The sequence below is a fragment of the Argiope bruennichi genome, chromosome 3, assembly GCF_947563725.1.
Source record: "Argiope bruennichi chromosome 3, qqArgBrue1.1, whole genome shotgun sequence".
In the NCBI taxonomy this organism is placed as follows: domain Eukaryota; kingdom Metazoa; phylum Arthropoda; class Arachnida; order Araneae; family Araneidae; genus Argiope; species Argiope bruennichi.
In genome coordinates, this window is record NC_079153.1 from 56,642,540 (window position 1) to 56,660,436 (window position 17,897).

Sequence of the window (17,897 nt, forward strand, 5' to 3'; positions counted from 1 at the left end):
GGGGGGGGTATTGTTACTCTATTATGACTAGCATATGAGCGCTGTTTGTTCATATCTTATACAATATTCATAGAGGTGTTTCCCCCCCCCCCCATCTTTGAATAGAACCATATTACAATTACATGGAAGAAAGCACTTTTGTATTTCCTTATCAATGACGAAAAAATTATAAATGATATATATTAATTTTCATCCTTCTTTAAAGTATATAAATATTGAATTTCTCAAGTTTGAATGATGGCCAACTTTAAATTATTATAATTTATTTCCTTCTGAAATGTATAAGAATGTACAGAAATTTTGTTTAATATGAATTTTTTCTTTCAGGGCTATGCTTGGCCATTTTACAAGCCTGTTGATGCTAAGATGCTTCATCTTCCTGATTATCATCAAGTTATCAAGCATCCAATGGATTTAGGAACTATAAAGGTATTCTTTTTTCTAAAATGTTAGATGGGTTGGTTGCTTTTAAGGCTAGAAGAATGTTAATGCAGTTTTAGTAATATGCATTATTAAATTAATTTTAAATTGAAGTTTTTTTATGACTTTATAACTAAATTTATTATGTGTATTTAATATAAATATTCATAATTATACATTATATTTTAATTTTAAAAAAAAATCCTTAAAGGTTGTTCTATATCATCTCTCTCTCTGTGTGTTTTGTATGATTAAAGAGTCTGAAATCAGTATTGAATATCATTTTTTAATGTATAATGTTTAAGTTTTTAATATAATGTTAAGTTTAAGATATATTTTGAAAAACTATAAATAGAATGGGAATTATTTTAAAAAACTCAGCTTAATAAAATTATTATATTGATTAAATTACTCAAGAAAGATTTTTAAGTAAAATATAAAATGCTTATCTTGTTCTCTTGTATGATATGGGATGTATATAATATAATTAAAACAACATATTAATGAAATATTGTGTTTAAATTCCTTTGGGTGCTTGATATGATTTGAGTATTGAGTATCACAAATAAAAAATGAAATTTTATCATTTGTGTGCCTGTGTGTGTGCACACTCACACATTGCCATACACAATACTTGACAATGTTACAAAAAACATTGTTTTTTAATATTATAATAATTATTTTAGTATTAGAATGTTGGACAATATTTTTTTCCAGTTGCTATCAGATAACTTAATTTTTTTTCTCCCAGAGGAAATTAGACAATCATGAATACAAAAATCCAGATGAGTTTGCAAGCGATGTGAGGCTAATATTCACAAATTGTTACAAATACAACCCTCCAGATCATGAAGTTGTTGCAATGGCAAGGAAGTTACAGGTATGATAATATATATATAATATTAGCATTATTTTTAATTCAAAACTGTTATGATGCCTATTCAATTTGTTCTTTTTAATGAATAAATCAAGGCATTTAAAGGATAAAAGCAAATGATGGTATGATTATGATTAAATTTGCTTTTATAAAATCCATGGGATATTTTTTAATAAACATTTAGTGAAGTTTTATTTGCTTTTTTTTATTATTATAGAACATGCATTTTAAATTAATATTAATGTACAATACTTTAAAAATTTTCATGACTAGGTATGCCATTTGTAAAACATATAGATTTATATTATCTGTTAAATTTTTACCTGGATGGAATATTATTTATGTGTTTACTGATTGCAGCATATATACTGCTTATAGCATATTAGGAAGTTGATTGTTTTATTTGGAGGAAAAGTCAGCGAAAATTGATTTTGTTATACTCTTTCTGCTATAATTTCTTGAAGGAGAGCTATATAATGCATGTGTATAATTTAAAATAAAATCTTTTATTATTTGAAAATATTTAAATGCTCATAGGAAGAAATGAAATTAAGAATACATTTCAAAACAATATTTTGAGTTATATCCATTTTTGAAAAATAGACAAAAAATTTCAAATATTATGGTTACAGAAAAACAAATTATTGCATAATAAATAGTTTGCTGTGCAACAGATTGGAGGTAGTGTGATTTGGGGTGGCAAGTTATGTTTGTATCAGTATAAATAGGTTAGTGAATCTGTGATCCCAATTGTATAGCTACTTCCAAATACAAGTATATTAAAGGAGGGTTAAAAAGACGAATTTAAATCTACAGTATGTAACATGCAAGTGTAAATATGTGTATACTTTTTTTTTTTTTTTTTTTTTTTGTAATGGACTTTTCTTCTGAAATTTTTTTCTTTAATTAGTATATTAAATGTAAGTATTGCATTATACCCATAATATTGAAATTCTCATAAATTTAAATTTTGCCATGAGTGTCATTGGGATGGGTACTCATAGAAATAAAGAAATTTTTAACATGTCACATAAGCCTATAATTTCAGAAATCCAGTGGTGGTTTTATTCTAGAAGTACATAATTTTGTACATTATTTGTATTGCAATAAATTATGTTAATTTATTATTGTAATTTAATGTTTGGCTTTGTTATTAGAAACTACATTGATTTTCATATTTGATTAAATGTAATTTTTATATATATGTAATTAGGATGTCTTTGAAATGAAATATGCTAAAATGCCAGATGAACCCCCTGTTAGTGATGTCAATATGAATTCTGAGAAAACAGAAGATTCAGCACAAAGTATGTCCAGTGACTTGTCATCTGATTCCTCATCAGGTAGTGGTTCTGAAGACAGTGAAGAAGAGAGAGAAAAGAGATTAAAAGCTCTTCAAGAACAGGTATGTATTAGTTCCTGAATTAAGCTTCTATTGATTTTAAAAGTCTACTTAAGCCAAGAATTTAAACTCAACCATTAAATTGAGATTTGTAATAATAATTACTATTCACACTTTTTATGCTGTTTATGTAAAAACATCTAATATTTGTAATAATATTTTGATATCACTTCCCTAGAAGTTTTGCATGTTTTTATTTTTATTTATTTATTTTGAAGTTGAAAAAGGTGACAGAACAGATAAGTGTGTTAGCTGCTGAAACAAGGAAGAAAGATAAAAAGAAGAAGAAGCGAAAAAGAAAAGAAAGAGATGAGAGCAAAGAAATCAAGGTTGATGATCTACCTCCAATTGAACCACCAATGACTGCAGCACCTCCAGCTGCTCAGCCAAAACCAACCAAAGCAACAAAAAAGACTAGTGCTGGTAAAGTTCCCAATGCAAATAACAAAACTCCAAATCAAAATAAAAGACAAAGGCCAAATAATAAGTCCTCTAAAAGGAACAAGCCATTGCCTTCATTTGACAGTGAAGATGAAGATAATGCCAAGCCTATGTCCTATGATGAGAAAAGGCAACTTAGCTTGGATATTAATAAATTACCAGGTAATGAATAAATTTGATTTTTTGCTTATTTATTTGGATCTTTCAATTGTGTTGAAAAGAAGTGAAATATAAAATAGCAAAATAATGACTTACCTATTAATATAAATTGCTTTTAAAAAAATAATAATTGCTGCCTCCTTCCCCTGCAGTTGAAATTCTTTTATCAGTTGAATTCAGAATTTTATCCTTTCCTTAAGAACAATATGATAGCTGTACCAAAAGAATTTTTACTGTTGCTCTTATTCCCCAGGGGTGGGGGCACCTGAAATTTGGGGATGAGTATTTTTCTGTATGATAGTTGGTTCTCACCATCCCAGTGGGTACAGAAATGGTGTGGGGTCAGCTCCCCCTACCAATAATGGGATGTACTCCTAACAAGAGGACCGTTTCGTTGCCAGTGGCAGCCTTTAGGACTCGACCATAGTTCTTGCCTATGCTGTCACTTCATGCCTCTCCCCACCCTTCGCAAGTCCCACACACCATCTATGTAATCTGCCTACAAATATATTTAGAGATATTTTGCATAGTAATGTTTCTCAAAATGTTAGTTAAACTAAATGGAAATTATTTTGAATCATGTTTTGTAAAAACAATCTTGAAATTTGGTGAGAGAGAATTCCTAAAATACAAGCATAGAATATTGGCGTATCATGTGTTTTTTCCTTAATTCCATACTTTTAAGTACGCCTATAATGACTTTTTATTTTCTGTTTCGATTTTAGTTTAATAAGAAACACTTTAGATTTTTGTAAATATTTGACTATTTTTGCCTTCCAAATATACACATACTTAGGATAGTCTTTATATATGAAAATTTAAGAAAATTAGACTAAATCTCTTGTGTAATTTCATTGTTTTCAACAGGTGACAAACTTGGAAGAGTTGTTCATATCATTCAGTCAAGAGAGCCATCCTTAAGAGATTCTAATCCAGATGAAATAGAAATTGATTTTGAAACGCTGAAACCTTCGACTCTCCGTGAACTTGAGTCATACGTGGCTTCTTGTTTGCGTAAAAAACCAAGAAAACCTTACAGTAAGTATATATTATAATTACTGAGTCTTACTTTTTTTTTAAAACCCATAGGGGGCATCTTTATTAGGAGTTTGAAATATATACCGAATATAAAATTTAATTTAAAATATTTATTTATGTAGCGTCATGAAAAATGTTTGATTTTCATAAGTAGTGCAAAGAAAACATATTTTATTTCCCCAGACATTGCGTATAACAAATCAAAATCAGAAACATCAAGTCTCGGAAGTTTGTTTTTCGAATGTATAGGGGGGATTGAAATTGGGAAGAATTCGGTGGACTCCAGGGAGTAATATCTCCAGGAATATCAACACTATTAAGATAACAATAACTTTCTTCAATAATGTACATTGTTTATTGAAATTTTGGGAAAGGGCAGTACAAATTATATACTGTGTCATTCTTGTTGTGTCTCTAAAAACATTTGAATGTTGGTGGAATTCAAAGTTGGTGAAGAATTTGTTTTAGTTACACCTGATAAACATATGTGTTTTTAAATAAAATATGCAGGTTGTTCCAAAAGTGTGCAGGACAATAAGAATATAGCTGCGTGAATTAGGTATCCCAATACACTGCTCTAAAACCACTTACTGTGAGGTCTCTAGTGAAGTGAAAGTCCCTAGTATGTTACACATTCAATCATTGCTGTTGTCAATATGTTAATTTAAAGCATTCCTTTGGACAATCTGTTAAAAGGATTTTACTCTACTCTGTTCAGTTGTAATTCATTGTATGTAATTACATTACTTTATTTCATACTAGCCGCCTTTGGCGACCAGCCGGTTCGCCAATCTTAATGTTTGTTAAAATTTTAATAATGAAATATTTTATGCAATTTCTACTTTAATAGCTTCTTCATCAAAATATTTTAAAACTTCAAATTTTGATTATCATATAATTCATTCATAATATTATAAAGGCCTTCAGTCATAACGTAATATGTATCTCTCTCATTTTCTGTTAGCACCCGTAGAATTTATGCTTTAAATTAAAGTGGAAAGAATTTATCTTCAATTAATATAATAATATTTTTTACTTCAACAAAGCATTTTTTTATAATCTGATTACTGAAAATAGAGTCACTCAGCGTTTAAACTTTATGAGCACTAAAGAATATCTTTTTCAATTTATGTAATATCTCAAGAGTTGGTCAACAAAATTTTCTTAGATTCATTATGAGCAGATCGATTCATTAACAATGTTTAAATTTAAATGCATCAAACACTAAGAAAATAAAACGAATCGTTTAAAATAAACGGTTGAAAACAGGTTTTAAAAAAACTACTTAAAAAACGATGTACTTAAAACTATAAGCATATACAAAAAATATATAACTAACATAAATACAATTTACTTACAAAAGCATGCAACTAAATCAAAAATAATTTAAATCATCCATTAATAACGTTGTCATGGCAACAATCGGAACAGAATGCGCATGCATGTATTTTCTTCGCCGGTTACGTAACGCAAATACGTGATTTTTTCTACGCCAGTTGGGGTAACACTATGCGGATTAGAAATTTTTAATTTCCTTTATTCTGTTTTATTTTAATTCAAAAGTACTTCAGAATGAATCTGAAAGATTGATTCATTAACAATGTTTCATTTTAAATGCATCAAACATTAAGAAAATAAACAGAACCAATTGAAATAATCCGCCGAAAAATTTTAACCCTAGCCTCATTACTGTTGGGAGAAAAAAGAAACGGAAGCCTTTCTCGTTTGGCGCTGGGGATAATGGAAGATTTTTTTGGCAGAAAAGTTGGCGGTGGGGAAAATGGAAGATTTTTTTGGCGGGAAAGTTAGTTTTTAATTAATAATTAAAATTCTAATTAAAAATTCGAAAAAAGAAACCCCAGGTGCACATTCCCAACCTCCAAGGTATACATGTACCAAATTTGGTAGCTGTAGGTCAAACGGTCTGGCCTGTAGAGCGCCAACACACACACACACACACACATTGAGCTTTATTATAAGTATAGAAAATTCAGTATGATGAAATTTTAACTTGAAACCATAGGTTTTCAATCATCGTGATTCTGTTCACATTACATTTTTTTTTTTTTAATGTTTTCATTCATCTGAAGAAATTTCATGTTGTGTTTGTTAATAAAATTGTTGAGTTCGGATTGACATGTTGGTAAACAGTATGAATAAGGTAAACCCCGCTGGAGAAAATAAATCATTTAATTCTTAAGTAGGCCACCAATGTGCATATACTTTTGTACTGCATTTTTTGTGAGTAAATTTGACAAACAGTTCTTAGGTATGACTGGTTGGTCTAGGTGGGTCTATATATTCTAGTGTTGGCTAACATATTTGCAAAAAATGAAAGGGTGTTACATAATTTGAAGCTTATCTGAAATTCTCAATAAGTAAAAGTTATGTTTTTCTGAAATTTAAATTTTATTCTAAATTGATTTTAGTTAAAAGAGTAGAACAATTTTTCAAATACAGTTAAGAACATATTGTGCAATATAGAAAATAAAATTAAGCGACACCATTTTGGAGATATTGGAAACACCCGGAAAATTTCGGGGAAATTCAAACAGCAGAAATGCTGGCCACTCTTGTTATGTATATGTAGCTCCATTTTTCAACAATCTCTTAAAAAAATTATTCAACAAATTAGTGCTAAGATTTGATGAAGCAGCTTACTTTTGACAGAGCTTGATGATCCTAAAAATTTTAAGACTGATAAAAAAAATTGATATTGGAATAGTGACTACAAGTTACTTGATTACAAGTGGAGCTATCGCAACTGGAGGAAAAAAATTATCAGAATATTTTGCATTTGTGAAGAATGCTATAAATATTTATTTGAATGCATGTCCAAAAATGTTGCTGTTTTAAAAGTTGCATATTGTTTAATAATACAAGTGGTTGATTTCCTTCATTCTTTATTCTAAAACCCAAATTTTCTCTGAATGTGCTAAGATTCAGTTTAAATTTTTCCTAGAAAAACTAAAAAGTCTTTTTTTTTTATATATATATATATATATTTTGTTGTCCAAAGAATTGTAAAAATAAATTTGAAAAAGTTGTAAAAATAATTTTTGTGTTGTCACATGGTAATGCATCTTTGGAAAATGGATTTAGCATCAACAAAGATATGCATATTGAAAATCTGAAAGAAGATTCTTTAATTGGTTTTAAGAACTGTGTATAATGACATAAGCATTTGTGGAAGTGTTTTTAATGTTCTGATTCCAAAAGATTTGCTTCATTATACTAAATTAGCATGTATAAAATATCAGGGTAAGGAAAAAAAGTCAATAAATGCAAAGCCGCATTGCAAATGAAATTGTTGGTGAAAAAATGAAACTGATGGTTGAAAAAACTGCAGAAATTGATACCCAAATATATATGAATTGGTAGAAACAAATATATAAAAAAAAAAGTAATCTTGCTTTGTAATCTCCCCCCCCCCTTAAGTAATCATTAAATGGCTTGTATCATGATAACAAAAACGCTATTTTGTGTTTTATTTACGTGAGTCCTAAATTTTGCATGACTTCATATTAAGGAGCATGAAAGGTGATCAATCTCTTCCCTGCCCTAAAATTAATATATAAATTTTATCATGCTAAATTCAAAGCAATACAGTTTTTGTAAATATGAACTTTCTTTGTACATTTCCTCTTATGTATGTGCAGGGAGTGACAGCCCTAAATTATTTTCATTCTTTCTCGTGAACAAAGGATTCAAAAGTAATAAAAATATTGATATTTTTCATTCAAATTTTGTACTTTATGTTCCATAATATTGTCATGAAGATGTCAAGAAACTACGCTGTTAGTTTAAATAATTAAATTTATCAGGAAAAAGGAACTATAGTCTGTATTTTTTTGTAGGTGGTTCAAGGTCACATTTTCTACCGCATTACTGGTACCAAACAACCAATAACAAGGTAGAAAACGTGACCTTGAACCGCCTACAGAAAATACAGACTAATAACAGCATGAGATTGAGAACTTACCCATAACGATGGGACTCAGCTGTTCAAGAACAACCCAGTTTGAATATTTAAGAAAGATCTGGAATACTCCAGAGCCTAGATAAACAATAGATAATGTTTTAAATAAAAGAATTCTAGTTTTTGAATGAAAACTGTGGCACCGGCTCAAATCACAGACCAACGAAAAGAACTGAAATACTATGCCAACGGAGGCATGGTATTTGCTAATGATTCGTATTTATGTGGCAATATAAAGATGTCTGGCAGAATCTGTTCAGTAAATGCAACATCTTGGATAAATGAAATTTAACAAGTAATCTTGTATCTAAAATTATAGCTCATTTTGGATTCAATTGACCAATCAATAATTTCAGAGCCTACAAATTGAGAAACCTCAGCCCATTCAAAATATCTCCTATTTTTTCTAGAAACAGATGGTAAAAGAAAAAGTTGTCAATGGCATAAAATCTGATTTCTTTATTTCTTTACTAAAAAAGACATTTCTGTGAGGAAAGGAAATTGCTGAAAGTGAATTTAAAGCTGATACACTTGTTCGTCAAGAAGATATTTTCACTATTAATAAAATAATATAATGAACAAGGAAAAGTTATTTGTGAGAAAATTGAATGAATTGAAAGAGTTTATGAAAATCTGTAAAAGGAAACAACCTTTTATGATTTTTATATTTGAGATTGGTGATTTTTATATTCAAAATTTATTTACTTAAATTCTTTTTTCGAGGAATTGGAATATTAATAAAGTAGCAGTGTAATCTCCCCCTTCCCATTAAATTATTTTTTTATGAACAGAAGTTTACAAGTTATTTCCTACAATGCAAAAAGAATGTATAAAAAATAAATTGCCTTTTTTATGTCGTAAACTTATAAATATTAATTGAATTAAATTTTTTCAGCAGCAAAAAGTAAAGCTGCTGGAAAATCGAAAGAAGAACACATGAGGGAGAAAAAGCAAGAGCTTGAAAAACGTCTACAAGATGTTAGTGGTCAACTGGGCCAGCCTCCGAAAAAATCTATTAAAAAGGGTAAGATGCCGTTGCTTCCTTTTTATTTTTCTGCCACCTTTTTAACTCTCATTTTGTGTCCTGTTCAAAGGATCATATAGAATTAGCTATATTTGGGCTTGTATGAATTTTGCTTCTAATGTATGTTTATGAAACATTTAAATAAATATATATTTTTTAAATAATCATGAGTTATTGCATGTGAAATAAAAATAAGAATATCTTGCCCTTTAACCGTTTTGGGATGGGAGGCCTCTATCCTAGACACACACACGGGAAGGAGCAAACACGAAAGGAATTATCCCACAGGGCGGGGGTTTTGAATCGCTAAGCCTAACTTTGAACGAAGAATTAAAAAAAATAATTAAAAAATTATGTCCTAACATCATAATTTTTTGTACCCCTTTAGATCATTAGATCGTTCATTATGTGAGCACATACAGTAATCTGAAAACAAGGCTTTCTGTAATAAAAAGAGAAAAGCGGGAAATGTATCCGAAAGATATGTAAATACAACAGAACTGATAGTAAAACCCAAAAAGACTAATTACAATTACACAATAATAACAAAAAAAAAAGAGAGAGAGAGAGATCAGAAATGCAAATGATTCTATCAAGTGGAAAGTTACATATCCCAGTTTTGTTTATTTATATTATTGTTTCCCCTTTCCCTGCAACAGCTGAAGAGTAAAATACTGAATATGAGCAAACTGAAGGTCTGGAGAGTAAAACTAAATTTATTGAAAAAATAATGAAAGCATTTAGTAGCGTTTAAAAATTGTTCAGAGTTAAAATGTGCATATGCATCACTGTCCCAGGAGTTCGATTTCCAGAAATGCATGGATAGTATGCCCGACTGTGAGAGATATTCGCAGATGATGCATATAAGACATGCCCATCACAAAAGGGTTAAAATGTTTTAATAAAATAAAAGCATTCTAATTAAAGCAATGATAAATTGGAGACAAATTATTGTTTGTGTTCACTTACTGCATTTCTTTTTCTTCGTAGAAACAGAGCACACCAATACTGAAGTTGCTGGTGGTCCAAGCCGACTTAGTGCAAGCAGTAGCAGTTCTAGTGAGAGTGATAGCAGCTCAAGTAGCTCTTCTAGTAGCACATCAGACACCAGTGATTCTGAATAAACTTGAGTTGACTACTTATTTCATATACCATATCTGGCCTTAGAATTATGATACCCACACTGTTAAGACAGAAGTTATCAGTGTATGATGCCAGAACAAGCATTGCCAGAATGTTTTCAAACTATAAGTGCTTGTTACTTGTGTTCTTATGCTGTATGAAGGGAGAAAAAAAAAATACAGCTTGCATCACCATGGTTAAAAAAAATTATTTGATGGACTTTCGAAAGCAAAAGTGCAAGTTTTAATGTTTTGGTGCTTTGAGTTTTGTAACATTTAGCACACTGTGACTGTTACTTGACTTGGTCAGTTTAACTTATTCCACCATCTACAAGAGCCAAGGATGTGTGTGTTGTGTTTATTCATTTGTAAATAAAACAGAATCATAAATTCATCTCAAAATTGAAAAAAATGCAACCAGTTATTTCCAGCCTTGGCTACTGATTAACATTGTAAATTTATCATTCTTATTCAGTGTACATTTCATTTCCCTAACTGTAAAAAGAAAAATCATGGAACTCTATACAAACTTGAATGTTTTTCACTTTTTTGTCAATCTGATTTGTCTGTGTAGTTGGAATAACTTTTATCACTTTGAACTGTAAAGCAATGCATGACACATATGGCTTGATATAGCTTTGGGATTTTTTTTTATTAATACAGTTTGACCTTTACTTTTAATCAAACATTTGTATTAAAATAAAAATGTACTATTCTCTCCTGCACATAAGGAAAGATCCCATGTACATTAGCTAATTTGATACTTATATTCTGTTTTAAAGAAGGGTAAATAAGCTTCTTCAAGTTAAAAATTGAAGAATATTAACATACATATATAAAATGCTTTTAGAGTTAAAGAAACTCTTCAAAATTGCTGATGCAGTTAGATTTTTGTCATGATGAAATTTGATGTCTGCAAAAAAATATTTCTTGTTAATATATAGAATCTAAATTTAATTTAGATCTGTTTTGTATTTTTTTTTTTTTTTTTGTAGCTTTAAATATAGTTTATTCATTTTTTTTAATCAATATGTACAGAAATACGTGTGGTTAATGGTTTAATATTAAAAACAGCTACTATTTGTGTCATTGTATCATTGTAAAACATGGATTTGCATATTTTAAAACTGTGTTACATATTTCAAATTGTACAGCCATTAACTTCTGATGCTAATTCCATAAACTGTTAAATATCATTTGGAGAAAAATAAAGTCCTTATAAAAAATGTTGTGATTAATCTGGAAATTTACTAAGAACACAAAAAATGAATATTTCTGAAAAATTGAAGTGTTATAAATTTTTTAAGGATATGAAGTTTTAAAATTGTATTTATAAAGAGTACTTTTTGATTATACAGGTTCTTTCGAAATAATCTGTACAACTTTGCTGTTTTCCTTTCTAATTAAAGAAATATTGAAAGTGAAAGAAGGGGAATATTAAGTTTTAATTTCATTTTTTTTGTGTGTGTGTATGTGACTAAGAAATGCATTAGTGATATTACTAAATAAATAGCTTTTAATTATACTAATCTACTTTATTAGGAAAGCTAATTCCATTTAGCTATTCCTGACATTCAAAAAGGCTTCCCTTTTATTTATTAGAAAGTATTGCAACTGCTCTTTCATTTAATGAAATATAATAAAATGCAGGATTTTAAATTAACAACAACAAAAAATGTGAGAGGAACTGTATGCTAAAGGAACCTGCTACTCTTAAAAAAAAAAGACATTTCTGTTAAGATTTTTTTAAAAAATTTAAATGAATTAACAAACATTTCTAAACTTTTTAACAAATATAACTTAACTATGAGTGTGCTGCATCACTTGCTTTTTTGTCTTGTACATTTGACAACAATGACTGTATTATAAGTGGATAAATTTTTTTTAAAGAAACTGAAAAAGTTGAGTTTATAATGAATAATTGTTAGCTTTTATCAATGATAGGGAATTCTCAAACTTAAAACTATCCAACACTAATTATATCATATAGGATTGTTTTGTTTGTTTTAAAATTTATTAATATATTTTCCCCACATTTTACAAGAAATATACTTAGCTGTCTTTCATTAAAATTCAAATCATTTGTCACTTTTTCTGTGTGGTTATTTTAAGCTATATGTAATATTTATTACTGTTTGGTTATTAAATAGAAAATTGTAAGTATTTCAATCAAGATAATTTTCTGTGCTAATTTTCAGTTCGCCTGTTTTTATAATTAAATTGGAAACGTATTTCATTTTAATAATATGGCTTTATGCTTATTTTGATTCTGAAAATTCATCCCTATAAAAATATAAATTATATGGAAATTTCAATAATTTTGACATATTTGTAATGATGTGATTATTTTAGTTCTGAATACTCAAGATTATAATTACTGCCTGTTGCTTTTTTCCTGTTAACCTTTTTATAATTTATTTTTATATTGAATATTAAAGTATATGAGGGATTTATATTTATTTAAGTTGTATTATTTTCTAAACAAGTTTTTTAAAAATTATTTCAGATCAAAAATATGGTGTGTAATTAAAAAAAATAAAATGTCCCATTGATTCCTTCATTGAAGTTATTTTTTTATTCAGATTTTAATTACCATGTTTTCATTATGATTATTTTACATAAAATTTTTTGTTTCTTAATTCATTAAATTGGATTGGTCATTAATTGGACATTCACTAAATTGGATCCCATATCTATATTTATTGACACACAATTTCTCATGTTATTTATGTTAAATAAAATTTACTTTTGTTTCATGAAATCGCTCATAATCAAAATTTCATTAATGAATTGTAGAGTATTCCATCTTGGAATTATAATTTGTTCTGTACTTCTTTTTTAAGCAATAAAGTTGATGTATTAAATTTAAAAGGATAATTTAATAACTGCTGCCATAGAAGAAAGGGGGAAAAAATCCACCCCTGAAGGAGAAGGAAGTTTTTAAAAAAATTATTAGTCTTGCATTAGTAATGTTTAAACTTAAAATTTGAAAAAGCGACATTTGTTTAATCAAGATGGTTGCTTTAATTTAACAGCTAACCTTTTACCCTTTTAATGTCTGCTGAAAATGTGCAAAATTAATTTTGCTGATTGTAAACCTAAGCTGGTGAACTATCCAAGATTAATTATTTCACTTAGGAAAATATGCTTTAAACCCATATCTAGTATATGTATTTTTCATTTTGTTGAGTGTAAAAGATGTAATTGTGTATTTGCTTAGCAAGAAATTTGCTTTGAAATTCATATGTAATTTATGAACGTAACAAAGAAATATGAAGATAGTAGCAATGTCAATGAAATGATGTTATTTGGCTCAAGTTAACTCCAGATTTTGTTATATTTATTTATATCTTGATACTGATAATGATTGTTTGTAACTTATTGAAAAATTTCAATATTTCCATAAAATAGAAAGTGCTAAAGAATTTTTTTTTTAAAAAACATGTTTTTTTTTTTTTTTTCTTAGTATTTTCTTAAATATTTAACGAACCGTAGTTGATGGTGATGCTCCTATAAAAATCAATATTCTTAAATTTGGAAATATGCGTTTGGAACAATATTGAATTGCACTGTTATATTATTCTTATTCATATATCAGAAACTTCTTCAGTTTGGAAACTGGTTATAAGCTTCAAATTTTTTATCATTAGTTCAAAGAATTAAGAGACAGAATTCATGACTTCTTAGTGTGTGTTTGTTGTTATTTTTACTGAAGAACAAAGATTATAGAACAGCAAAGAATTTCTTGAAAATATATTTGCTCAGATATAGAAAATTTGAAATTTCTTGTTATATCCCTCTTTGATATAATTCAGAATGAAGAAATGAAAGCTTCATTAACTGAAGCAAGTTCGTCCATTAATTTTAATTTTAAAGGGCTTTGATATGTATAGGATATGTATAGTAAAATGGTTAAAATTTTCTACCCATATTTCTGAATTAGATTCAGAGGAACGTATGTATCCATAATTATGAAAGTGGGCTAAAACATGAAGAAATTTATATATCACTTATTTAATCACTTCACTGAGTACCAGTGAAACAGCAGATAATTTCATCTGATATTAACATAATTATTTAAGCAGAGTTGTGGAAATTGAATCATTCAGTTTCAAAATGAAAAATTCACAATTGAATCCACTTTAGTTTGTTGCACTTAAATATAACTTATATAAATATTTCTTAAAAAGATATTCTAAATGAATATTGGTATAATCTGAATAAGTTTTATTGAATTGTGTAGGATGATTGATTTTTCTGATGAGTTTATTTATTAAATTTGTCAGGAATTGTGACAAAGCCTATTTTTAGGAAAAGAAATTTAATGTATTCTCAAAAAGAAAAATATACATATGCAATAAATTGAGCTGATTACATGCTAAAAAAAGTATTTTCTAAAGAAAAATCTTCAAGTTTTCAATAGTTCGAATCATGCTTTAAATGGTGAAGCAATAACTATCATTGCTTTGATAAAATTATAGATAACTAGCCGCCTTTGGCGACAAGCCGATTCGCCAATCTTAATGTTCATTAAAATTTTAATAATTAAATATTTTATGCAATTCCTACTTTAATAGCTTCTTCATCAAAATATTTTAAAACTTCAAATTTTGATAGTCATATAATTCACTCATATTGTAAAGGCCTTCATTCATAACGTAATATGTATCTCTCTAATTCTCTGTTAGCTCCAGTAGAATTAATACTTTAAATTAAAGTGGAAAAGATTGATCTGCAATTAATATAATAATATTTTTTACTGAAACAAAGTATTTTTTTGTAATATAATTACTGAAGCCTAGAAGTCACTGAGCGTTTCAACTTTATGGGCATTAAAGAATATCTTTCTTAATTTATGTAATATTTCAAGAATTTGTCAATAAAATTTTCTCAGCTTCATCATGACCAGATCGATTAATTAACAATGTTTAATTTTAAATGCATCAAACACTAAGAAAATAAAAATAATCGGTTGAAAACAGGTTAAAAAAACTACTTAAAAAACGATGCACTTAAAACTATAAGCATACACAGAAAAATATATAACATAAATACAATTTAATTACAAAAGCATGCAACTAACCTAAAAATAATTTAAATCAAGTCCGCGATCAGTCACAACAATCAGAACACAATGCGCATGCGTGAATTTTCAACGCCAATTACGGTAACGCAAATGCGTGAATTTTTCTACGCCAGTTAGGGTAACGCTATGCAAATTAGAAATTTTTAATTTCCTTCATTCTGTTTTATTTTAATTCAAAAGTACTTCAGAATGAATCTGAAAGATCGATTAATTAACAATGTTTAATTTTAAATCCATCAAACATTAAGAAAATAAACAGAATCGTTTAAAATAATCGGACGAAAAATCTTAAGCCTAGCCTTTTTAGAGTGGGAAAAAACTGAAGCCTTACTCATTTGGCAATGGGGAAAATGAAAAATTTTTTGGCGGGAAAGTTAGTTTTTAATTAATACTTAAAATTCTAATTAAAAATTCAAAAAAAGGGTCCCCAGGTGTACATTCTCGACTTCCAAGATATACATGTACCAAATTTGGTAGCTATAGGTCAAACGGTCTGGCCTGTAGAGCGCCAACACACACACACATTGAGCTTTATGTAAGTATAGATTTGTTAAATATAATTTCAATTGATATAAATAATCAAGGAATCAAATACTATCATTAAATTCAATTGCATTGAACAGTAATTGAAAATATTGATGATGTTAACTTTTTGCACTCAGAGTAAAAGAAAATGTGTAAATGAATTATCTGGCCTGGACTCGACTTGTTAAATACATTTTTATATATGGTTTCAATTCTTATCCAATGCCTGTTAATATGAATACTTTAACAGGCATTTTAAATTCAAACGGAGTGATGGAAGGGTTAAGTTTGATATTGTTTTGATCAAATCGAATATTCATTTATTGATTGAGAAAAATGTAAACACAGCTATTCTCACAACTATCTGCTCTCCCAATAGGTTGCCGGAATTTAGCAATTATTTAAAAAATGATGAGAAAACAAAATGCAGAGTAATGTTATGAAATAATGTAGTAAATAATTATTTTCAAAATATCACCTTTTCCTTTAGCTTAATGAAATTGTTTGAAAACATGAGCACCATGGAATATTTTTCTATTCAAATTGTGAAATTTTCTCATTAGTGAAATATTTTGCTAATTTTCTTAGACATTTTTTTCAAAAAAAGAAAAATTCTCTTAATGTACTAATGAGATTTATTTTAAAGATATGCAAGTATGAATGTGTGTCACTTAAACATTTTGAATCATTCGATATTACGTTGGATTCTTACTTCACGATAATTTTTGATATGGTAAAAGAGAATGCGTTTAAGTTTGTGCGTAACTTGAAATTGTTCTCAAAAACTCTTTAGTACAATTCGAAATCGGAAAGGATGATCTTTATACTTGTATTTTTGACAGTTTCTTCTATAAAATTATAATGTTTTTTAGACTGGTATACTATCTGTAAACTATGACGTGCATGACAAAAAATATAGTTCAAAACATTCTACAAGGCAGACTGTTAGAGCTACCAAATATTACACATAGATACTTCTTTAGCTCTAAATGTTAAGAAAGGACTTTTCAAAATTTGGATTAGATTTTATCTAAAAATTAATGAATATTTTAACGCTTTTCCTCACTGACTTCAGAATATATACAAGATGTTTCAAAAACCTTGACGGCGGCTTTTATTCCTTAAATATTATTCATAGACATATATTGGAAATTACAAAGTTGTGTAAAAAAAGGTGCAAAATGTTATGAAATCGATTAAAGTTTTCAGGAACTTTAAACTTTAAAAAAATACAAAATTTACTTTTTTATACGGACCCCGTACAAAAAAATTCCTAATAAGTACCATGTGCCCCATCCTTTAATAAGGTCATGTACAAATTTACAGAATTTTATCATGAAAACTCTCCAAGATATGTTAAAACAAAGTTGGTAAAGGGTCAATCACAAATTAAAATACATATGTTTACAGCTTCAGTGCAGATGACGCGACGCAGGAATGCATATAAAGAAATAAAATATGCTTCATATCTTTAGTTTTAAATACAAATTTTAAAATCTATGTTTCCTGAAAAACACTTTAAAATTTTATATCATGAATTACAGAATATAACTTAAAAATAGCACAGTCAATGAACTTGTAAAAAAACTTTTGTAACCTTTCCTTTAAGTTATTATTTCTACAAATTTTTAATATTTTTGAACCAATAAATAGCAAAATTATTATTTATTTATTCAATCATTACTTTCTTTGTTAATTTGTGTACGACCCCTAAAACACGAACATCCGACATGATTTTTCCTCTTTGCGAACTCATATCCAGGTATCGAAAAGTGGTTTAAGTCAGCATTTATGTAGTTTTATATCTTTGAGACTTTTTGTGATA

At 28.1% G+C, this 17,897-nt stretch overlaps 1 protein-coding gene across 5 annotated transcripts in view; it reads left to right on the top strand.

The window, feature by feature from the left end:
• The window catches only part of LOC129962622 (bromodomain-containing protein 3-like), a 42,818-nt gene extending 30,030 nt beyond the window's left edge, over window positions 1–12,788 (top strand). Inside the window, exons 10-16 of one of the 5 annotated variants that reach the window (XM_056076459.1) lie at window positions 328–429; window positions 1,172–1,300; window positions 2,511–2,702; window positions 2,918–3,302; window positions 4,167–4,337; window positions 9,215–9,340; window positions 10,331–12,788. In XM_056076459.1, the coding sequence (XP_055932434.1) occupies window positions 328–429; window positions 1,172–1,300; window positions 2,511–2,702; window positions 2,918–3,302; window positions 4,167–4,337; window positions 9,215–9,340; window positions 10,331–10,464 (1,239 nt within the window). In that variant the 3' untranslated portion in view covers window positions 10,465–12,788. Of the gene's footprint in view, window positions 1–327; window positions 430–1,171; window positions 1,301–2,510; window positions 2,703–2,917; window positions 3,303–4,166; window positions 4,338–9,211; window positions 9,341–10,330 lie in introns of all 5 variants that reach the window. The other 4 variants (XM_056076461.1, XM_056076457.1, XM_056076460.1 and 1 more) reach the window with 4 other exon arrangements.
• Window positions 12,789–17,897: the final 5,109 nt, after the last annotated feature.